At 43.8% G+C, this 16,794-nt stretch overlaps 1 protein-coding gene and 1 pseudogene across 2 annotated transcripts in view; both read left to right on the top strand.

The window, feature by feature from the left end:
• LOC135882722 (protein wntless homolog) overlaps positions 1 to 3,880 on the top strand; it is a 61,300-nt gene extending 57,420 nt beyond the window's left edge. For both annotated transcript variants that reach the window (XM_065409726.1, XM_065409725.1), the window contains 3 exons: positions 525 to 608; positions 3,207 to 3,360; positions 3,771 to 3,880. In XM_065409726.1, the coding sequence (XP_065265798.1) occupies positions 525 to 608; positions 3,207 to 3,360; positions 3,771 to 3,880 (348 nt within the window). The remainder of the gene's footprint in view (positions 1 to 524; positions 609 to 3,206; positions 3,361 to 3,770) is intronic.
• An 8,139-nt stretch (positions 3,881 to 12,019) lies between these two features.
• The window catches only part of LOC135882406 (protein wntless homolog), a 28,683-nt pseudogene continuing 23,908 nt past the window's right edge, over positions 12,020 to 16,794 (top strand).

Genomic DNA, 16,794 nt, shown 5'->3' with positions numbered 1-16,794 from the left:
AACCTTTTTGCTTAAACTCAAGTGCCTCCTTCACATTAGCTCTAAGTAAATCAGTTTAATTTTACAGAAGCAAACATAATGGAAAGCAGTAGCAGTCAAGATCTCTACACCCCATTCAATGTAACTGGGAGGAATGCAGACGTGTGGGGAACAGAGAATATCGGCTGTCACCAGGGCAGGACAAAGGAGCAAGTGGGTGGTTGTAGGTTTTGTGGTTTTGGACTAATCTTTTTTCCAACTTCCATCTTGTAGAAGCTAAAAATTTAAATGGGATTGTCTGTTCTGTTACGGTGACCAGTGTCTTCTTTCTCTCTTTCTCTCTTTCTCTCTTTCTCTCTTTCTCTCTTTCTCTCTTTCTCTCTTTCTCTCTTTCTCTCTTTCTCTCTTTCTCTCTTTCTCTCTTTCTCTCTTTCTCTCTTTCTTTCTCTCTTTCTCTCTTTCTCTCTTTCTTTCTCTCTTTCTCTCTTTCTCTCTTTCTCTCTTTCTCTCTCTCTCTCTTTCTCTCTCTCTCTCTCTCTCAATAGGGGCTGATTTTTAGGTTCAAGTTCTTGATGCTCATCACTCTGGCCTGTGCAGCAATGACGATCATCTTCTTCATTGTCAGTCAGGTGAGTGTGCTGAAACCAAACTTGGTATGATAGAGTGCAGTATCCAAATTCCTAGGTAGCCAAGATATTGGCTATATCCTAGTTCAGAGGACACAGGAATGCATAGATTGTAGGCGGGGCTGGTATCCTCTTATTGTTAAGGCTGCCTGATATTTCCCATTATAAGACCCTGTTTTCAGTTGTTTGACTTTGGCAAACTTAAACTGTTTGGGCTGAAATTTTTCATACTGAGTGTCTGCCTCAGGATAGCTTTTTCCCTCTTCCCTCCCCCCCCCCCCCTTTACATTTCAGCCAAAATAGTTTAACCATTTGCAATATGAAGGGATGGGGAGGGTGGTTTGTCCATGTGTTAAAAAATTCTGGTGATCTTTTTCTTTGAAAATCTCTAATATGTGAGTATGCAACTATAGACTGTCATAATGCATGTTCACAAGGGGGCCGAATTGAGGTTGCATAGGCAACCTTAATTCTAAGAACACAAGAACAGCCGTACTGGGTCAGACCAAAGGTCCATCTAGTCCAGTATCCTGTCTTCCGACAGTGGCCAATGCCAGGTGCCCCAGAGGGAACGAACAGAACAGGTAATCAAGAGATTCACCCCGTATTGCCCATTCCTAGCTTCTGCCCAACAGTCTAGGAACACCATCTCTGCCCATCCTGTCTAATAGCCATTGATGGACCTATCCTCCATGAACTTGTCTGGGTGTGTGTTTGGTGTGGGTTTTTTTTTTTTTTTTTTTTTAATTCTGGCATTTAACTTTTGAGTGCTTGATTTTTGCAATCTTAAATGCTCTTAACAGTTTTTTGGGCGTGAGGAAGGTGTGGGGGTGTGTGTGTGTGTCTTCCCTCTGAACTTGGATTTAGCCTATAGATAGATATGTGGATATACAATTATAATAAAAATATAGTGTATTGGGCTATGTTTTAAGTTGCACAGATAAAACCCCATGCACCCTCTTGAAGGTCTACCCCACAGTATTCCTCTGAAAATAAGCCCCTTCATTCTCCTGACCAGTTCCCAGGACTATAGCCTCCCAAAATGACTTTCCAGTGTTAAGATGTTTTATTGGTCTCAGATATAAGGTGGCAATCACAGTTGTATATAGACATGTAGGCTTTAGTTGCAGAAATACAATGGATACACCTTTATAAGTTAATAGTCAAACTCCTTTCTACTTTGAAAGTAGAGCTGTTCTGAAACTTTTTCGTCCAAATTTTCTAAAGAGTAATACTCTTTTCCTAAGGAAAATGTCAGTTGTAGGACAATTTCAGTTTTGCTGGGGGCGCGGGGGAGAATCTCTTCTTTTCTATAGGGGAAACTGAAAAGACCGCTCCCCAGCTGGTCACTGGGGTGGGGGGGACTGACAGGCCCAGTTCTTTGGCTGCAGGAATTGGGAGGAGTGGGTCAGCTTCATTGCAGGCAGAAAGCAAAATTGATGAGAGCCTCCCAGATGGGCAGCTGAAAGATTCAGTTTTGGGAGAAGCAAAATGAAGTTTTTCTTGAAATCCTTTCCTGTGAGAAATTTTGGATGTTTCATTTCTGCTTGTGATGAAAACTTTCAAAAAGGTGAAATTTTTCACAGGAAGGGATTTTATTTTCTTGCCAGTTTTACTTGTAAGCACTTCTGCTGAGTCGTGCACAGAAGTACCCTCAGACATACTATATTAGAGAATCTAGCAGCTGCGTTCCCTTTGCTTATGGAAAACAATGCCCTAGTCTGATTGGCATGGTAAGATGACTCTGATCTAAAAATCTGTTCAGTTGAAGCAATTGGCTTGAAGTTCTACCTCAAATCTGGCAAATCATTTTGTCTGGCTACTTTCATCAAGTTTGGTATTTTTGTTTGTTTAAAGGCTATGTTCTGCCACTGTCTTTTTCTTTAAAGCAGAGCTCCTCATTTTCTATAGGGAATTCTGCTTTAAAGTCAATGGTAGGCTATGGCCCCAAATGACTTGTTAATTTGGCTTTTAAAATGGAAGGCAGTCTTAAGGTGCATAGCTCATGCATTTCATTGTTTTCAAAATATTAATATTAAATGACTGTTTTCTTAACTCTCCATAGAGTCTCCTGTCTTTCTTTATATCTGGAGCTAATGCTATCAGCCATAGGTCTCTGCTGTAAGACAGAAGCAGTGAGATGTGCTGGATGCCATTAGCTCTTTGCATTATTCATGCTGTTTTCTTCTATAAAAGGTTTATTTATAGACCCTCTAAAGTTTCCAGACGTAGCCAGTCTCCCAGGTACCGCTCGATTATAATTCTCCTCTCACTATAATCTTGTATGACTGGAATGATCTAACTTGAATGTTCTGAGATAAATTTTGTTAGTTTTTAAAAAACAAACCAAAGATGAATAAAGTTTCTAATACGAATCTTGTTGCATGTGCCAATCCTTATAGATTAGTGGCAGGGGAAGAGACTTTTTAGTATAGACTTTACTTCCATGTGTTTGCTGTCTGGACATGAATTGTCCATGTGCTTCATTCTGTCTAATTTCAGATTTCTCTGTATCTGCTCTTAGAAACATGTACTTGCTCATCATAGGAGGATTCTCCTTACCTATCTGTCCCTGTTGAATCTCTGCTTTCTTGTGGACAGGTGACTGAAGGCCATTGGAAATGGGGGGACTTCACAGTACAGGGGAACAGTGCCTTCTTCACAGGCATCTATGGGATGTGGAACCTCTATGTCTTCGCTCTTATGTTCCTATATGCTCCATCACACAAGAATTATGGTGAAGATCAATCAAATGGTAAACTGGGCTTTGGTGTGGCTCTTAATTGCATATCAATACTAACTTGAAATAGTCTGGGGACTGCATTGTGTAGCTGTGGTGAAGGAAGTGAAAGACAAGACTGAGGAATGGAACTAAATAGTTTTGTTTACTGAGTTTACAGTTGGCTTCCCTTGGAATATCTTTCAGTAGCACAGTGGCTCTCCAGCATTAGCTCATGTAACAGTGTTTGTTTGGACTGAAACCACTGCAAAGCAACATTCTTCTCTTCAAATGAATCGAAGGAATCATGGAAACCCTTTTTAGTCCTCAGTTTTAGAAAAGCTTGTTTCCAAGACCCAAACTCTGGAGAAATTTAATGGCAATCACTCTCTAGTTCCCAGGTCGTCCTTTTGTGCATCACACTGAAACATAGCTTTGTATTTCAGGTGATCTGGGAGTAAGTAGTGGGGAGGAGCTTCAGCTCACCACCACCATCACCCATGTGGACGGGCCAACCGAGGTTTACAAGCTGGCTCGCAAGGAGGCTCAGGAGTAACTCCTGGAACACCTCACTTGGGACAAACACAATGAAGTACAATACACAGATTGAGACAACGTCCTCCTTGAGGAGACATCAGAAGTAACTCACTCTACAAATGCCCAGTATTTATAGTGTTCACTGAGCGGTGGCACTAAAATAGAACCTTTGTAAACTCTCTTTAATATGGTGTAGTTATCTCTGGGGGAGGGCAGGATATGTATTTTATATTTTACAGACACGCTAAATGAACACTAAGGGTGCAAAGTGAAACGTTCAAGAGTTAAAAGCCAGGATTAATGTTGCCTGCAGAACCTTAATTTGGCTCCTTGTGTGTATGCAGGATGATAATCTTTAATTACTGGGGGTTTTACACAGGACCTCTGCCTCATTCAATGCACAAAATGGACAGTGGAGGTATCACTTAAGAGGAGGTATTTAGTGTTTTGTCATCTTTTTGTGTGTAATTTCCTCATAAACACACAGAAAATGCAAAATTATATTCTGTAACTAACCATATTGACACCTCCTTCAGTGCCCCCCCCCCGCCCCCCATGGCAGGGTTCAAACCTTTAGACCTGTAGCACAGACCACTGCCACTTAAGCTAACAGTGACTGGCAGCAGTAGTAGGCTGTTACCTAGTGTGTGGACTAGGCACTAAAGGGGGAAGAGATGCACACTTCACTAGTGGGTTTCACAGCTATTTGCTTATAGAGGAATGTAGGAACTCTGAACTCCTGGATTCTTTTCCAAGTCCTGGAGGGGAATATACTCTAGTGGTTATAACCTTTCTGCCCTTGTGTCCTCCAACTTTCCCGTATCCTCCTATCTGCCCCACTCCCATTGGGCTCCTGAAACCCCTTCCCTCCCCACCCCTCCTTCCTCCATTTCTCATTCCTCTGCATTCCAGTGATGGCTCCTTCTCATCCATGATGCCTGGGTGTCAGGAGAGGGAGCATTGAGGACACAGGAGAGTGTCTCCCTCTGTTCCTGTGCCCAGTGCCACGGCATCCTGCAGTAGCTGGGAGGAGCAATTGCAGGGCAACTCCTGCTCAAAGACTACAGCACTAGCATGGAGCGTACTCGGAGATGGAATGTCTGGAGAACTTAGCTGCCAAATCTGCACTGAGCATGTGAGAACCAATATTTTTCAGTGTCTCGTAACTTGGCCAAACTTCCTGACCAGTTCTTAGACTCTTTGGGGACTCCACAGTTGAGCAGGACTTTCCCTGCAATTGCTGCTTTTGGCTGCTGCGGGATGCTGTAGTGCTGCACACGGTATTAAGTCCTGTGCTCTCCCTGCTAATGCCCAGGCAGTGTGGAGGAGGAAACAGCCTGATTTCAAATGCAGAGAGGATGATCCAGACCTGGAGGAAGAGGGAGTGGACTAGGATACATGTGGATTGGAGGTGTGGGGGAGAGGCACTGACTGGCTGGGCAGGGAGATTAGGAGAAGGCGCTAGAGCTGTGGTGAGGGAGAGAGGAAAACTAAGACAGGCATAGGTTGGAGGGGACTGGGGCGGAAGGGTCTGTGCCCACTAGAGTGCATGGAATGGATTCCTGAGTGTCTCATTCCTGCTGTCAGCAAATATCTTTTGAAACTCCTGGCAAAGTTTGTGTCATCCCCCTCTAGAGCTTGGTCCATGCAGAGGATGAGTCTACTGCTATCGGTTGCTCAAGTAATAGAGGTTTGTGCTACGAATCTAAAGGTTCCAAATCTGCTCATGCATAAGGCTATGTTTTTGTCACTGAGGTCACAAAGTCATAGAATCCATGACTTTCGGAGACCTCTGTGACATTCTCCGCTTCAGCCCCATGGGCTGCAGGACTCTGGAGCTGACAGCCAGTGGGGCCCTGGCAGGGTTCCAGTGACAGGGCCCCCCTGGATGGTTCCAGCAACAGGTTAATAGACTCCTGAGCGGGCCCTCCTTAGGGTTCCAGCAACAGGCGACCACCTTGCATGGTGAGAGGGGGACGCCTCAGGCGAGTGGCTGGGGTTTCCCGTTTTCTCTCTGGGAACTATGGTCACCCTGCAGCTCCCAGCTGCCATGGGCAGAGGGGGGGCACAATCATTTTTCAGTTGGCTTTTTTTAAAGCCTGGGAAATCACACACCATAAACTACAGTAGTGCTAAGGTTGCAAAGTCAAGCACTCAGAAGTTAGGAAATGCCAGTATTAAGCTTGCCTGTGTAACCTTAATATGACCCTCTTCTGCATACACATTATGATGTAGTTTTTAATTAATGATCTCGCACTATTTCCTGCTTCCCCATAGGCCCCCTCTGCCTTATCCAGTGCAGAGGATGGACCAGCTGTGGGGATAAATCAGGGATGTGTAGTGAAGGATGCTACTGGCTGTAGCATCCCCATCACTAAATGTGCGTGTTTCATTTTCTGGTGCTCACCTTGAGGTACCTAGGACCAAATTTGCAGAAGTGCTAAGTGCTCCAACTGAAGTCAAGTGGTGCTACGCTTGGAGCATAGATTATTAAGTGCTGTGAAAATGCTAAATCTCTTAAAAACAAGGCTCTGGGCTTCTCAAATTTGGTACCAAAAATTAATGGACACTTTGACAATTTTGGCCATAATTTCTGTGCCTCAGTTCCCCATCTGTAAATGGGTAAATGGTGTGTGTGTGTGTGTGTGTGTGTGTGTGTGTCTCACTCTGAGAGCACTAGGAGGAAATTATTAATTTTGTATCCAGGGCACAGTTTGGATGGGTTTTGTCAAATAAAGCCTGGATCCACATTGAGGAGAATAAAAGAAGATATTGAATAAATATATGCTCACACAATGAGGCTGGGGTCCTCTGGAGAAAAATATAGATAAGCATATAATTAAAGACTGTAACATAAAACATATATTCCCAAGGGGGCAGAGTTGAGTTGCCCTTCCAACCTCAATTCTAGCATTTCACAACTTTTGAGAGCTTGACTCTGCAACCTTAATGTTACTTTAACTTTAGTTTTTATGTAATATCTATATACCTAGAATTAATTCATCCTGATTTCTTTTATAGCATAGTGTAACGTTGCATGTTGTAAAGATTGATTTACGAAAGAGTCATTGCAGCTTTAAAACCAAATCTTGTGTGTCCAACACTAACAAATCTGTTACGGTGTAGATATCTTTTTTTTTTTTTATATTTGCTAAACTAAGTGCCACTTGCGTACCAGAAACAGCCCCTGGGTCTTATTAAATTGTTTGTTGTATGTTCACTTTTTACAAAATGCTTTAAGCAATCTGGAAAAAATGTAGTTTTGTTAATTTAAATAAAATATACAATATTGTGGGTTTGTTGTTGGTTCATTGAGTGAGAAGAAATTGTAGCCTTTTTTTGGGTGTCTTTTTATGGTTTGTCTGCTGAACTACAGTGGATAGACCAGTGGGGCGGAACTGCGCTTTACTGGAGACCTGAATTTCCCACCAAGCCACTGATCTAGTTCTTGGTGATCTTTTTGACCTTTTAAAAAAAAAAAAAAAAAAAAAAAAAAATTCTAATCATTGCATTTGTTATGAAAATGCAAAACTGTTTTTTTTTTTTTTTTTTTTTGGGAAGCTGGAATTCTTTTGCATAACTCGTTATGAGGCAAGATGGCTAACGTAAGCAACTTGTCACTTCAAATGTTAGTCTTAAAGGTGCCACAGGACCCTCTGTTGCTTTTTACAGATTCAGACTAACACGGCTACCCCTCTGATACTTCAAATGTGATGAGATGCTGAAGAGCAGTACTTCAGTGGCTGAACTCATTCTCTCTTTAATCCCTCACATTAGAAGCAGTTACGTTATCAAAGTAACTTAGGTCTTGCTTACACCGGGCCAGATCCAATGCTTTTTGAAGTCCATGGGAACTGAAGAGGGGCTGGTCTCAATATCACAGGTATTTGGCGTTGGACCCTACAGCTAACTGGAATCCCCCTTCTGTTTTCTTGTACTTCAAACTGACTTTCCTAACTAGTTTGGCATGTACATCTGCCCAGGGGTATTCTGTGAAGGGAAAGCTAATGTATTAAGTGAAATAATTTGAACTGACAGTTAAACTTATGGGAGACCATTACCCGCTGCTTGAGCTACAAGGTGAGATGAGATTGATTGATTTTATTGGCATGCTATGACATTGTTTTTTGAGAACTAGGAAACTGTCAGGAAGAGTGAGTTCCCTTGGTCAGAAAGTGTTCAGAGCTAAAACCAAAACCCCCTTCTCTGATTAGGCTTTCTTGCAATAGTACCCTCCCCAAACACTCCCAAGCCTGCTCCTTGCTAGCAGAAAATGAAGCCTGAGGTGCCGTTGGCAGTTGCCCTTGTAGGAGGCACTTGGCTGTTACAGTGATTGTGCTGCGGGGGAGCATTTCCAAACACAGAGAGGCACCATGCTCATATTATATGATTTCAGTCTCGCATACACTGTTCTGAACCCTTCCTATGCCATCAAACAGCACGGAGCATGAACAAGCGTGCTGCTCTATGACCACTTTAAAAAAGCTAGCAAACCTGCAGAGCTTTCCTAAGTACATGCTGCCAGCTTTATTCAACAGAACAAGGTAAAGTACTTTTAACACCATCCTAATTAACAGACTATATAGGAATGACTAGCACCAGGGTACAAACTGCTGTGCTTTCTTAGGGTACTTCAGGGCATGGTGTCAGTTAGGACTGGTTTATGCAGGAAACTTTCATCGGCATAGCTACATCTCTCAAGGGTGCAAAAAAATTCACACCCCTGAGATGTAGTTAAGCCAACCTAACCCCCGGTGTAGCTGGGTCACTGGAAGATTTCTTCTGTCAGTCTCGCTTCCACCTCTCGGGCAGGTGGATTAACTACAGCAACTGGAGAACCCAGTCCCGTCGCTGTAGTGAGGGTCTACCCTGTAGCGCTAGAGCAGTGCAGTGGTGGCACTGGAGTTGTGCTACTGTAGCATTTTAAAAGTTAACATAGCTTCAGACATAAGACCATAGTTTGTTCAATACTGGCAAGATAGCAGAAGGCTTGAACTGTGCTGCGAGACTTGTGCTTCTGGAAGCACCTGGAAAGGAGCTGGAGTCTTGTTTACACTTAGGCCTTGAGCAGTAGCCATTATGCTTCCAAGCAGGCTTTGTACATTTTTACTTGTCTGTCTCGATCCCATGGACCTTGAGTTTTGTCACAATTCTAGGTGCAGTTCACCACATTCGTAGTGTAACTTAGTTTACAAAACTAGCTGTACACTAATGCACCACTACAATGAGTTGAAGGCATCTGGAGTACCCTACATCTGGCCCACATTAAATATAGGAACCCAACCCTGCATTTCTTATGCACCCAGACTTCCCTTGTCTTCAGTGGGAATCCTGGGTGCTCAAAGGCAGGGCGAGGCCCAGCTCCCCCTCTGCACCTCTGCCTGTGATGGAATGTGAAATTAGAGGTTGCCAAAAAGCATCACTGTAATCAAACCTCCTTTGTAACTTCTGTACTTAGTTGATGAAACAGTATTAAGCTGGTGCCCATAACACTCCTAACAATCACTCTTCGCTCTATACACTGCCAACAATGGGGAAAGCTTTCTAGATGAGAAAACGTTACTGTTGTATTTATAGTGCAATAAAAGGGGCCCCATGACTTTATTTATGCATGAGGATTAAATGGAAAACCAGGATAATGGATTAAGTAGAATACCTAAATGAGGCATCAAACCATTAAAAATAAAGACTATTTGTATATGAAAAATAAACTGGGAGCATATATTTAACAAGAGTGACAGATGCGAAAGGAGCTGAGAATATCCATTTATCCAGCTAAAAAGACTAAGGAGAGCATGTTGCATGACAATGAGTGGCTTAATGGGAGACGGTGCTAACTGGGGAACAAAGTTTTTACACTTAGTTTATCACAGGCCATGTCATTTATCTAACCGATGTCTGCAATTAACATTTAAAAACAAAGACCAATTAAAATGCCTCTTATGGCTTCAGAGTAGCAGCTGTGTTAGTCTGTATCCGCAAAAAGAACAGGAGTACTTGTGGCACCTTAGAGACTAACAAATTTATTAGAGTATAAGCTTTCGTGGGCTACAGCCCACTTCTTCGGATGCATATAGAATGGAACTTATATTGAGGAGATATATATAGATAGATAGATCTCCTCAATATAAGTTCCATTCTATATGCATCCGAAGAAGTGGGCTGTAGCCCACGAAAGCTTATGCTCTAATAAATTTGTTAGTCTCTAAGGTGCCACAAGTACTCCTGTTCCTCTTATGGCTGTTTGTGAAGCTGTTGTAAACTGCTGGCTAGGTTGCATTAGAAACTGATGCAGTTTGCATTTGCTTCTATTCTCTGAAGATTAGGGCACAAACATTCAGACTTTTTATTGACGCTGCAGAGGTGAAGTAGTCCAGAAAAGCCGGGATGGTTAAAGAGTCTCAATTTAATTAGTCATGTCTGGACAATTGTTTTACTTAGTCTGATATGGAACATCTAAGAATACTGTGTGGTGTGGTTTGTTTTGTTTGTTTTTTTGTTGACTTCCTCCCTCTCCCCTCCTCTCCTCTTTCTTCCCCCCCCCCCCCCCCCCACTATAGTCTATTTCTCCTGCTTGTGTGGTTCTTACACACAGCAGCAGGACAGAGAAACCCTTTTTTGAATAGGAAAAGGTGACTGTAAAACCACAAAAATTGGCAGAGGATAGGTATGGGGCATGAAACTGATTGCATTTTACATCACTTTAAAATCTAGAGGAAGCCATTTGCAGTGCACAAGAAGTTCTATTTGGCCTACAAAACCCAGAAATTATTCAGCATATTCTTGAGTGCATCTACTGGTACCGTATGTATTCAGGAACTTTTCATTAAAAGGGTTCTTCGTTGGAAATGTTTTGTCGAAACGGACACTTTTGGCGTATCCATTTGGATTAAACTGTCATCAGGAAGGTTTCTCAGGCCCAGGAATTTCTGATCAAATCCAGAGAGTGAGACCCCAGAATAGCCAGTAAGCTGGGGGTGAGAGAACTCGCCTCTGATGTGGGCGAGCCAAGTGTGTGTCCCTACTCTGCCATTCTCCCACAGTGAAGGTGAATGTCCTGCCCTCCAGGCTACCAGCTGTTCTGGGTTGGGTCTCTCTGCTTCTCCTGCTGGAGCTGTTCCACTTGGTATAAATAATTAAGCATTCAGAGAGAGAGAGACTGACTCTGTACCCCACTTGGGATATGGGAGAACCAAGTTCAAGTCTCTGCTCTAAATTAGGAAGAGTAGGGATCTGAGCCTGGATTTCCACCACCCCAGGAGAGTGCCCTGACCACCAGGCTACTGGCTATTCTGGGTCCTGGCTCATGCTCTCATCCTTTTCACAAAACCTTTGGAAAGCTCATGGATTCTTCTGGTATGCAACTGGACCAGTTTCTGAAATCCCACAGCTCTAATATGCATACAGAGTACTCCTATAACAGATGTGAGCCTTGATAGGCTAAATACAGCACAGAAATCTAAATGCCCCTTCTGGGTCCCTTGGCCTTGTGTTCTTACTGTTGCCTGTAGGTTTGCTTGCATGTTCTTCCAGATCCAATTTCACTTTCAAATTGCCTGAAGCATATATTGTAGGGGACAATCCTACACTAACCCCAGCCTGTGAATCTGACTAGCCCTTCCATCTCCAACTTCTATCGCCAGATGTGCACTAAGAGCACATTGCCTGTACCGCTATCCTAATATACTGAGCTTGCAAAGCACTCCTAGTGTGGATATAGTGTTTACCAGCCCAACTGCATCTACCCTGGGGCTTTTGCCCGCACAGCTATGTTGGCCAGGGATGCCACCCCTGCCCAACCTCTCTATGCTAGCAGGAGTTTGTAGTGTAGAGCTAGCCTATGGTTCTGTGACTGAAGAACTAAAAAGCACCTGCTGAATGGGCAGTTCTGGCTCTCCCCACAGCTGAAGAGGCTCTATGAGACTGCCATAAATAGCTGCTGCATGAATTGGAAGGGGAGGAGGGGCAAGATAGTGTCATGTGATTCCCTTTTGTGTTCCTGCACCTTTTAAAGCCGCCAAGCACCAATCTAAATCACAGCTCTCAGAAGAGGGGAGACAGATCCAGTCTTGTCTCAGCAGCCAGTGTTGAGCCGATCTCCTTCCCATCCCCACAGCACTTTTCAAGCCCTCAGTTTTGCTGGCGAAGGAGGCCAAGTATGGCTGGGGCAGTTATAGAAAACATGAGCCCTAAAAAGCTGTGCATTATTGGAGGGATCTTGCTGATTTTCCAAGTCATCACTTTTCTAGTGGGAGGTCTGATGGGTAAGCAGGACCGGCTCCAGGGTTTTTGCCGCCCCCAAGCGGCGGGGGGGGGGGGGGAGCCACGATCGCAATTGCGATCGGCGGCAGCTCCACCGTACCGCTTTCTTCTTCGGTGGTAATTCGGTGGCAGGTGCTTCCCTCCAAGAGGGACCCGCCTCCGAATTGCTGCCGAACAGCCCGACGTGCCGCCCCTTCCCCTTGGCTGCCCCAAGCACCTGCTTGCTGGGCTGGTGCCTGGAGCCGGCCCTGTGGGTAAGTGTTAAAGGTGCAAACTTTCTCCTTCCCTCTGTCCTGTTTAGTTGTGTTGCTGAATTGCTTCTATGAACATGCATCTTCCCCAGACCTCTTTGTGGACTCCAGTGGCTACCAGGAAAGAAAGGGCAGAGAGGAAAAAGATGGTACTGCCTAGTTTCAGTATCTGCTTGGAGAGGAAGGGAAAATTGAATAAGAACTTTGAAACTAAAAATCTTTAACTTCTCTCAGAGCAGTTACAGAAAGTAACTTAATCTTCAGTTGAACAAATAATAACAAAAACAACTGCTGGGAACTGCTCCGGCAGAAGAATCTTGTTTATCTGTAATTGTGCTGTGATGGTGGGTTTTTTCCCCTCTTTAAAGTCTCTCGCAGATTTCATTTCAGGAACTCTGCCAAGAGAAAGCTCAGTACAAGTTACAGTAGAGGTTGGGGGGGGGGGGGGTGTCTGCTTCCTGAGGTGGGCTCTTGGCACAGTGAGAGGAGAATGGAAGAGATTGAGGAGGCATTTTGGTAGAGTGACACTTGGGGTTCTCTGTGTTTTGTGATGTTTTTTCCCTCAGGGCTTTTTGAAGAGCTCCTTTCTCAAGTCAGGGAAGCTGCTAAGCAGGGAAATAGCAGTGTGATGTTTGGTTTCCACAGATGGTGGATTTCAGGTGAAATCTTTTTACTCACTGCCAGGTTTGCAACAGTTACTGGAAACTTTTGCAACTAGGATGTTGCTCAACAGGATTTCAGAGCTTCCTTAGTTTCATGTCTGTTATGTGCAGCTTGTGCAACCTCCTTTATTGGGAACAATATGGTGCTAGGAATGCAGTAGTCCCTTTTTAGCTCTAAGAAAGGAGAGGTAATGGTATAAAAGGAGAGGATCTAGCCGAAGTGACATAGACATTATACATTCAGCCCTCACTCCTATCTACCCTGCCAATTGCAGGTTGCTGATGCCCTTATATATAGTATTTTTTTTTTGCGGGGTGGGGGGGAATCGCTGCGTGGGTAGATGCTTAGAGGACAAAAGCAACAACAAATGCATGATCTCCACTTGTAACTGGAGGACTAAGTTGTTCAATGGCAGGCTCTGCTGATGAGGAACGCCACTTCTAATCCTCTGACAAAGTTTGAAACCAGCTCATGCTTCGCTGATTTTGCAAGGCAGGATTTAAAGTTTTATCATTTATTCTGGCCAGTATTTCTACTCTGGCTTTAATCGGTCAGTAGCTCATAGCTGTCACAAAGGGTGACTGCACTTCCCCTCCTATTTGTACAGAGTCCTGGTGATGGCTTTCCAGCTAGTAAAACCATATTGCCTGAAGCAGTTAAACCCTGTTTTCATCCTGGTTTAATTACTAGTTGGGATGGACTCAGTGTTAAATGTATTTATTGAAGCCGAAATCTGAACTAGACCGGTGGTTTTAGCACAGCTTGGCCGGGAGCTACCAGCCAGCTAAATCCTATCAAAACAGCTTGTGGTAAGTGTAAAACCAAGAATGTAAAATCATTTCTACTTTGGCTTCATTACTGCTGCAATATCCTTAATAAAAAGGAGGGGTTGGGCCCTGATACCACAATGTCCATGGAATTACCCATGTGCCTAACTACCTTGCCGAATGGGGACCCTGTAATCAGAGCTGGCGCTAGGCATAAGCAGACTAAGCAAATGCTTAGGGCCCTGGGCAGCTCAAAGTGGGCCCCCTATTTGCTTTTTGTTTTTGTTTTTGTTTGTTTATTATGGGGGGGTGCTCCTGTGAAAGGCCCCCAAAGGGGTAGCGCCGCCTCTGTCGTGTTTTCTAGAGTGAGCCTTGTCTATTGCTCTAGGTGTCTGGAAGCCACAAAGAATGCATATTCTAGATGTCTCATCATAAATGTACCTGGACCGGATTCTGATCTAGTTTACCTGTTTTAATTTCCTTGACTTCATGGGAATGTCTCCTGATGTGAAGTCAAAATCAGGCCCAATAAGGCCTTTTTCATCTTAGAATTTTTGCCAAGAATTTCCACTCTTGTGAACATGAATGGTAGATAGGATGGGAGTGGTCATGCAGACAGGGCTAGACAGAAGGAAGATGTAACCTACACTTGTGCTCCCATAGTTGCTATCTTCCATTGCTAAAGCTGAACCACTGGTAGCAATGGTGGGAAACTTTTGGCAAAGAACCCTAGTGTAGACCAGGCCTCTCTTTACCAGAGCAAGAAACAGAAGGATGTAGAATTGGGTGCCACTGGTACTACCAGTATGTGTAATTATATGATAACTGGAATGTACCTGTCCAGTTATCAGAGTCTCCATCCAGAGGCTGAACAGGCTTGTTCTGCAGGTTACTGCAGCCAGGATCCCAGCTGAGGACCTCATGCTTTGGAGCAATATCTTCAGAGGGGAGCTTAGAGAATGTCCCTCTGGCACAAGTAGATGTTGCTTTTCACTTATACTTGCTCCTGCATAAGCAGAAGGGTTTCTAGGGAACATCCTCTTTTTGAAACCTGCTGGAAGGGATTTACTGGCATAGAGCTGGTCCTATGTGCATACCTGAGAAAGGGTCGGTGGTGAATACCTGCACAAAAAGCAGTTAGTCATTGTACCATGGATTTGCAGATTTTATGAATGTGATTTGTGTTTCATTTTCAGCTCCGAGTGCCACTACAGCTGTGCTTTATAGGTCAATAAAATGCATAGATGTACAAAAACCCCACCACCAAACCAAATGGCTAATGCCCTGGGGACCCAGCCAGTGTGAGAAGATCCGAGATCTTGAGGAAATGAGCAGACCAATAGACATCGGTAATATTGTGTTTGCCGTTCACTTCCCCCTCCCCAACAGGGAGATGAACCCCTGGCTCCAGTTCATGATTGTCACCATCATGTGCCGGACATAGTGTTCAAGAGGGATAATGCCATCAGTAAGTCACTTACTAATTGCCCCCATGCTGCTTGATCAAAATATCTCCCTGTGGCATTTTTAACTGGATTTTTTTTTTTTTTTAAATTAAGCAATTTTTTTTCCTGCTTCAAGTGACAATAAAGCTTGAACACTCCTGAACAGAAGCGCGCCTAGCACAGTTCAGAATTTCGGAATGATTGTAGAGGAGAAAAGTAGACAGCCTGGGGGAGCTATTACTGCTTGATGTGCTTGGTTAGTATTAATTGTATTACAGGAGCACCTAGAAGTCTCATTTTGCTAGTCCCTATACAAACATATGGCATGAAATGGACTCTGCCCTGAGGAGTTTACAGTCTAAACTCCTCTGTGTTCTGTAGTGGGGTGTGTGTGTGTGTGTGTGTGTGTGTGTCAGCTCAGCTGTCTCATGCTCTCCCCTCAATCAGTAGCATTGGTTCAGGGGTGCTCTGTGTAGTGTTTTGGGTTCCTTCAGGCTGATGGTGCTCTATGAATGTAAAATGTTTCAATGGGCATCTTAGCCTCCAGTGCAAGTATATCAGAAAGTGTGAGTGTTCAAAGCTGGGCGATCAGGGTAACACTGACATGCCCTCTTCTCTTGATCGTGCCATGCTAGCAAGGGGCAACTCCAGACAATTCGCCTCAAAATTGCACAGTCAGTGTGGCAGCAACTGCTCTTCCATTTTACATGTAAGGGACCAAAAAGGGATGATCTTGTCTAGCGATTTATTCTAATATGTCAAAATGGGTACAAATGGATACATTGGTAAAATGAATGTAATATCCAGCTCACCAGGAGACTGAGACCACATGAATCTGTGCCAGTAGGTGAACACTTCAATCTCCCAGGACATTCTATAACAGATTTAAAAGTAACTATTCTTGAACAAAAAAACTTCAGAAACAGACTTCAAAAAGAAACAGCAGAACTAAAATTCATTTGCAAATTTAACACCATTAATTTGGGCTTGAATAGGGACTGGGAGTGGCTGGCTCATTACAAAAACAGCTTTGCCTCTCCTGGAATTGACACCTCCTCATCTGTTATTGGGAGTGGACTACATCTACCCTGACCGAATTGGCCCTGTCAACACTGGTTCTCCACTTGTGAGGTAACTCCCTTCTCTTCATGTCTCAGTATATAATGCCTGCATCTGTAATTTTCACTCCATGCATCTGAAGAAGTGAGGTTTTTTTACCCACGAAAGCTTATGCCCAAATAAATGTTAGTCTTTCAGGTGCCACCGGACTCCTTGTTGTCTTTGTGCTTCTAATATGACTTGCACTCTTCATTTGAAGAGCTCTCTGAGTGTGAAGCGCTATTGTTCAGAGGCAAGTAGCATGTAGTGTGCAGTTTGGTTCTGCAGGGATGGAAATAATGACTCTAATTCCAGTGTGAACTGACTTTCTTAATAGAAGAAGGCTGGGCTTGTGATTTAGGCCCTGCACTAGGATTTAGGATGAGTGAGTTCAATTCCTGGCTTTGCTACAGACCTCCTGTTTGACTACGGGTAACTCACCTCACT

The sequence above is a fragment of the Emys orbicularis genome, chromosome 8 (assembly GCF_028017835.1).
Source record: "Emys orbicularis isolate rEmyOrb1 chromosome 8, rEmyOrb1.hap1, whole genome shotgun sequence".
Classification (NCBI taxonomy): domain Eukaryota; kingdom Metazoa; phylum Chordata; order Testudines; family Emydidae; genus Emys; species Emys orbicularis.
Note: the sequence above shows the minus strand (reverse complement) of the source record. Positions and strands in the feature narration are given on the sequence as shown.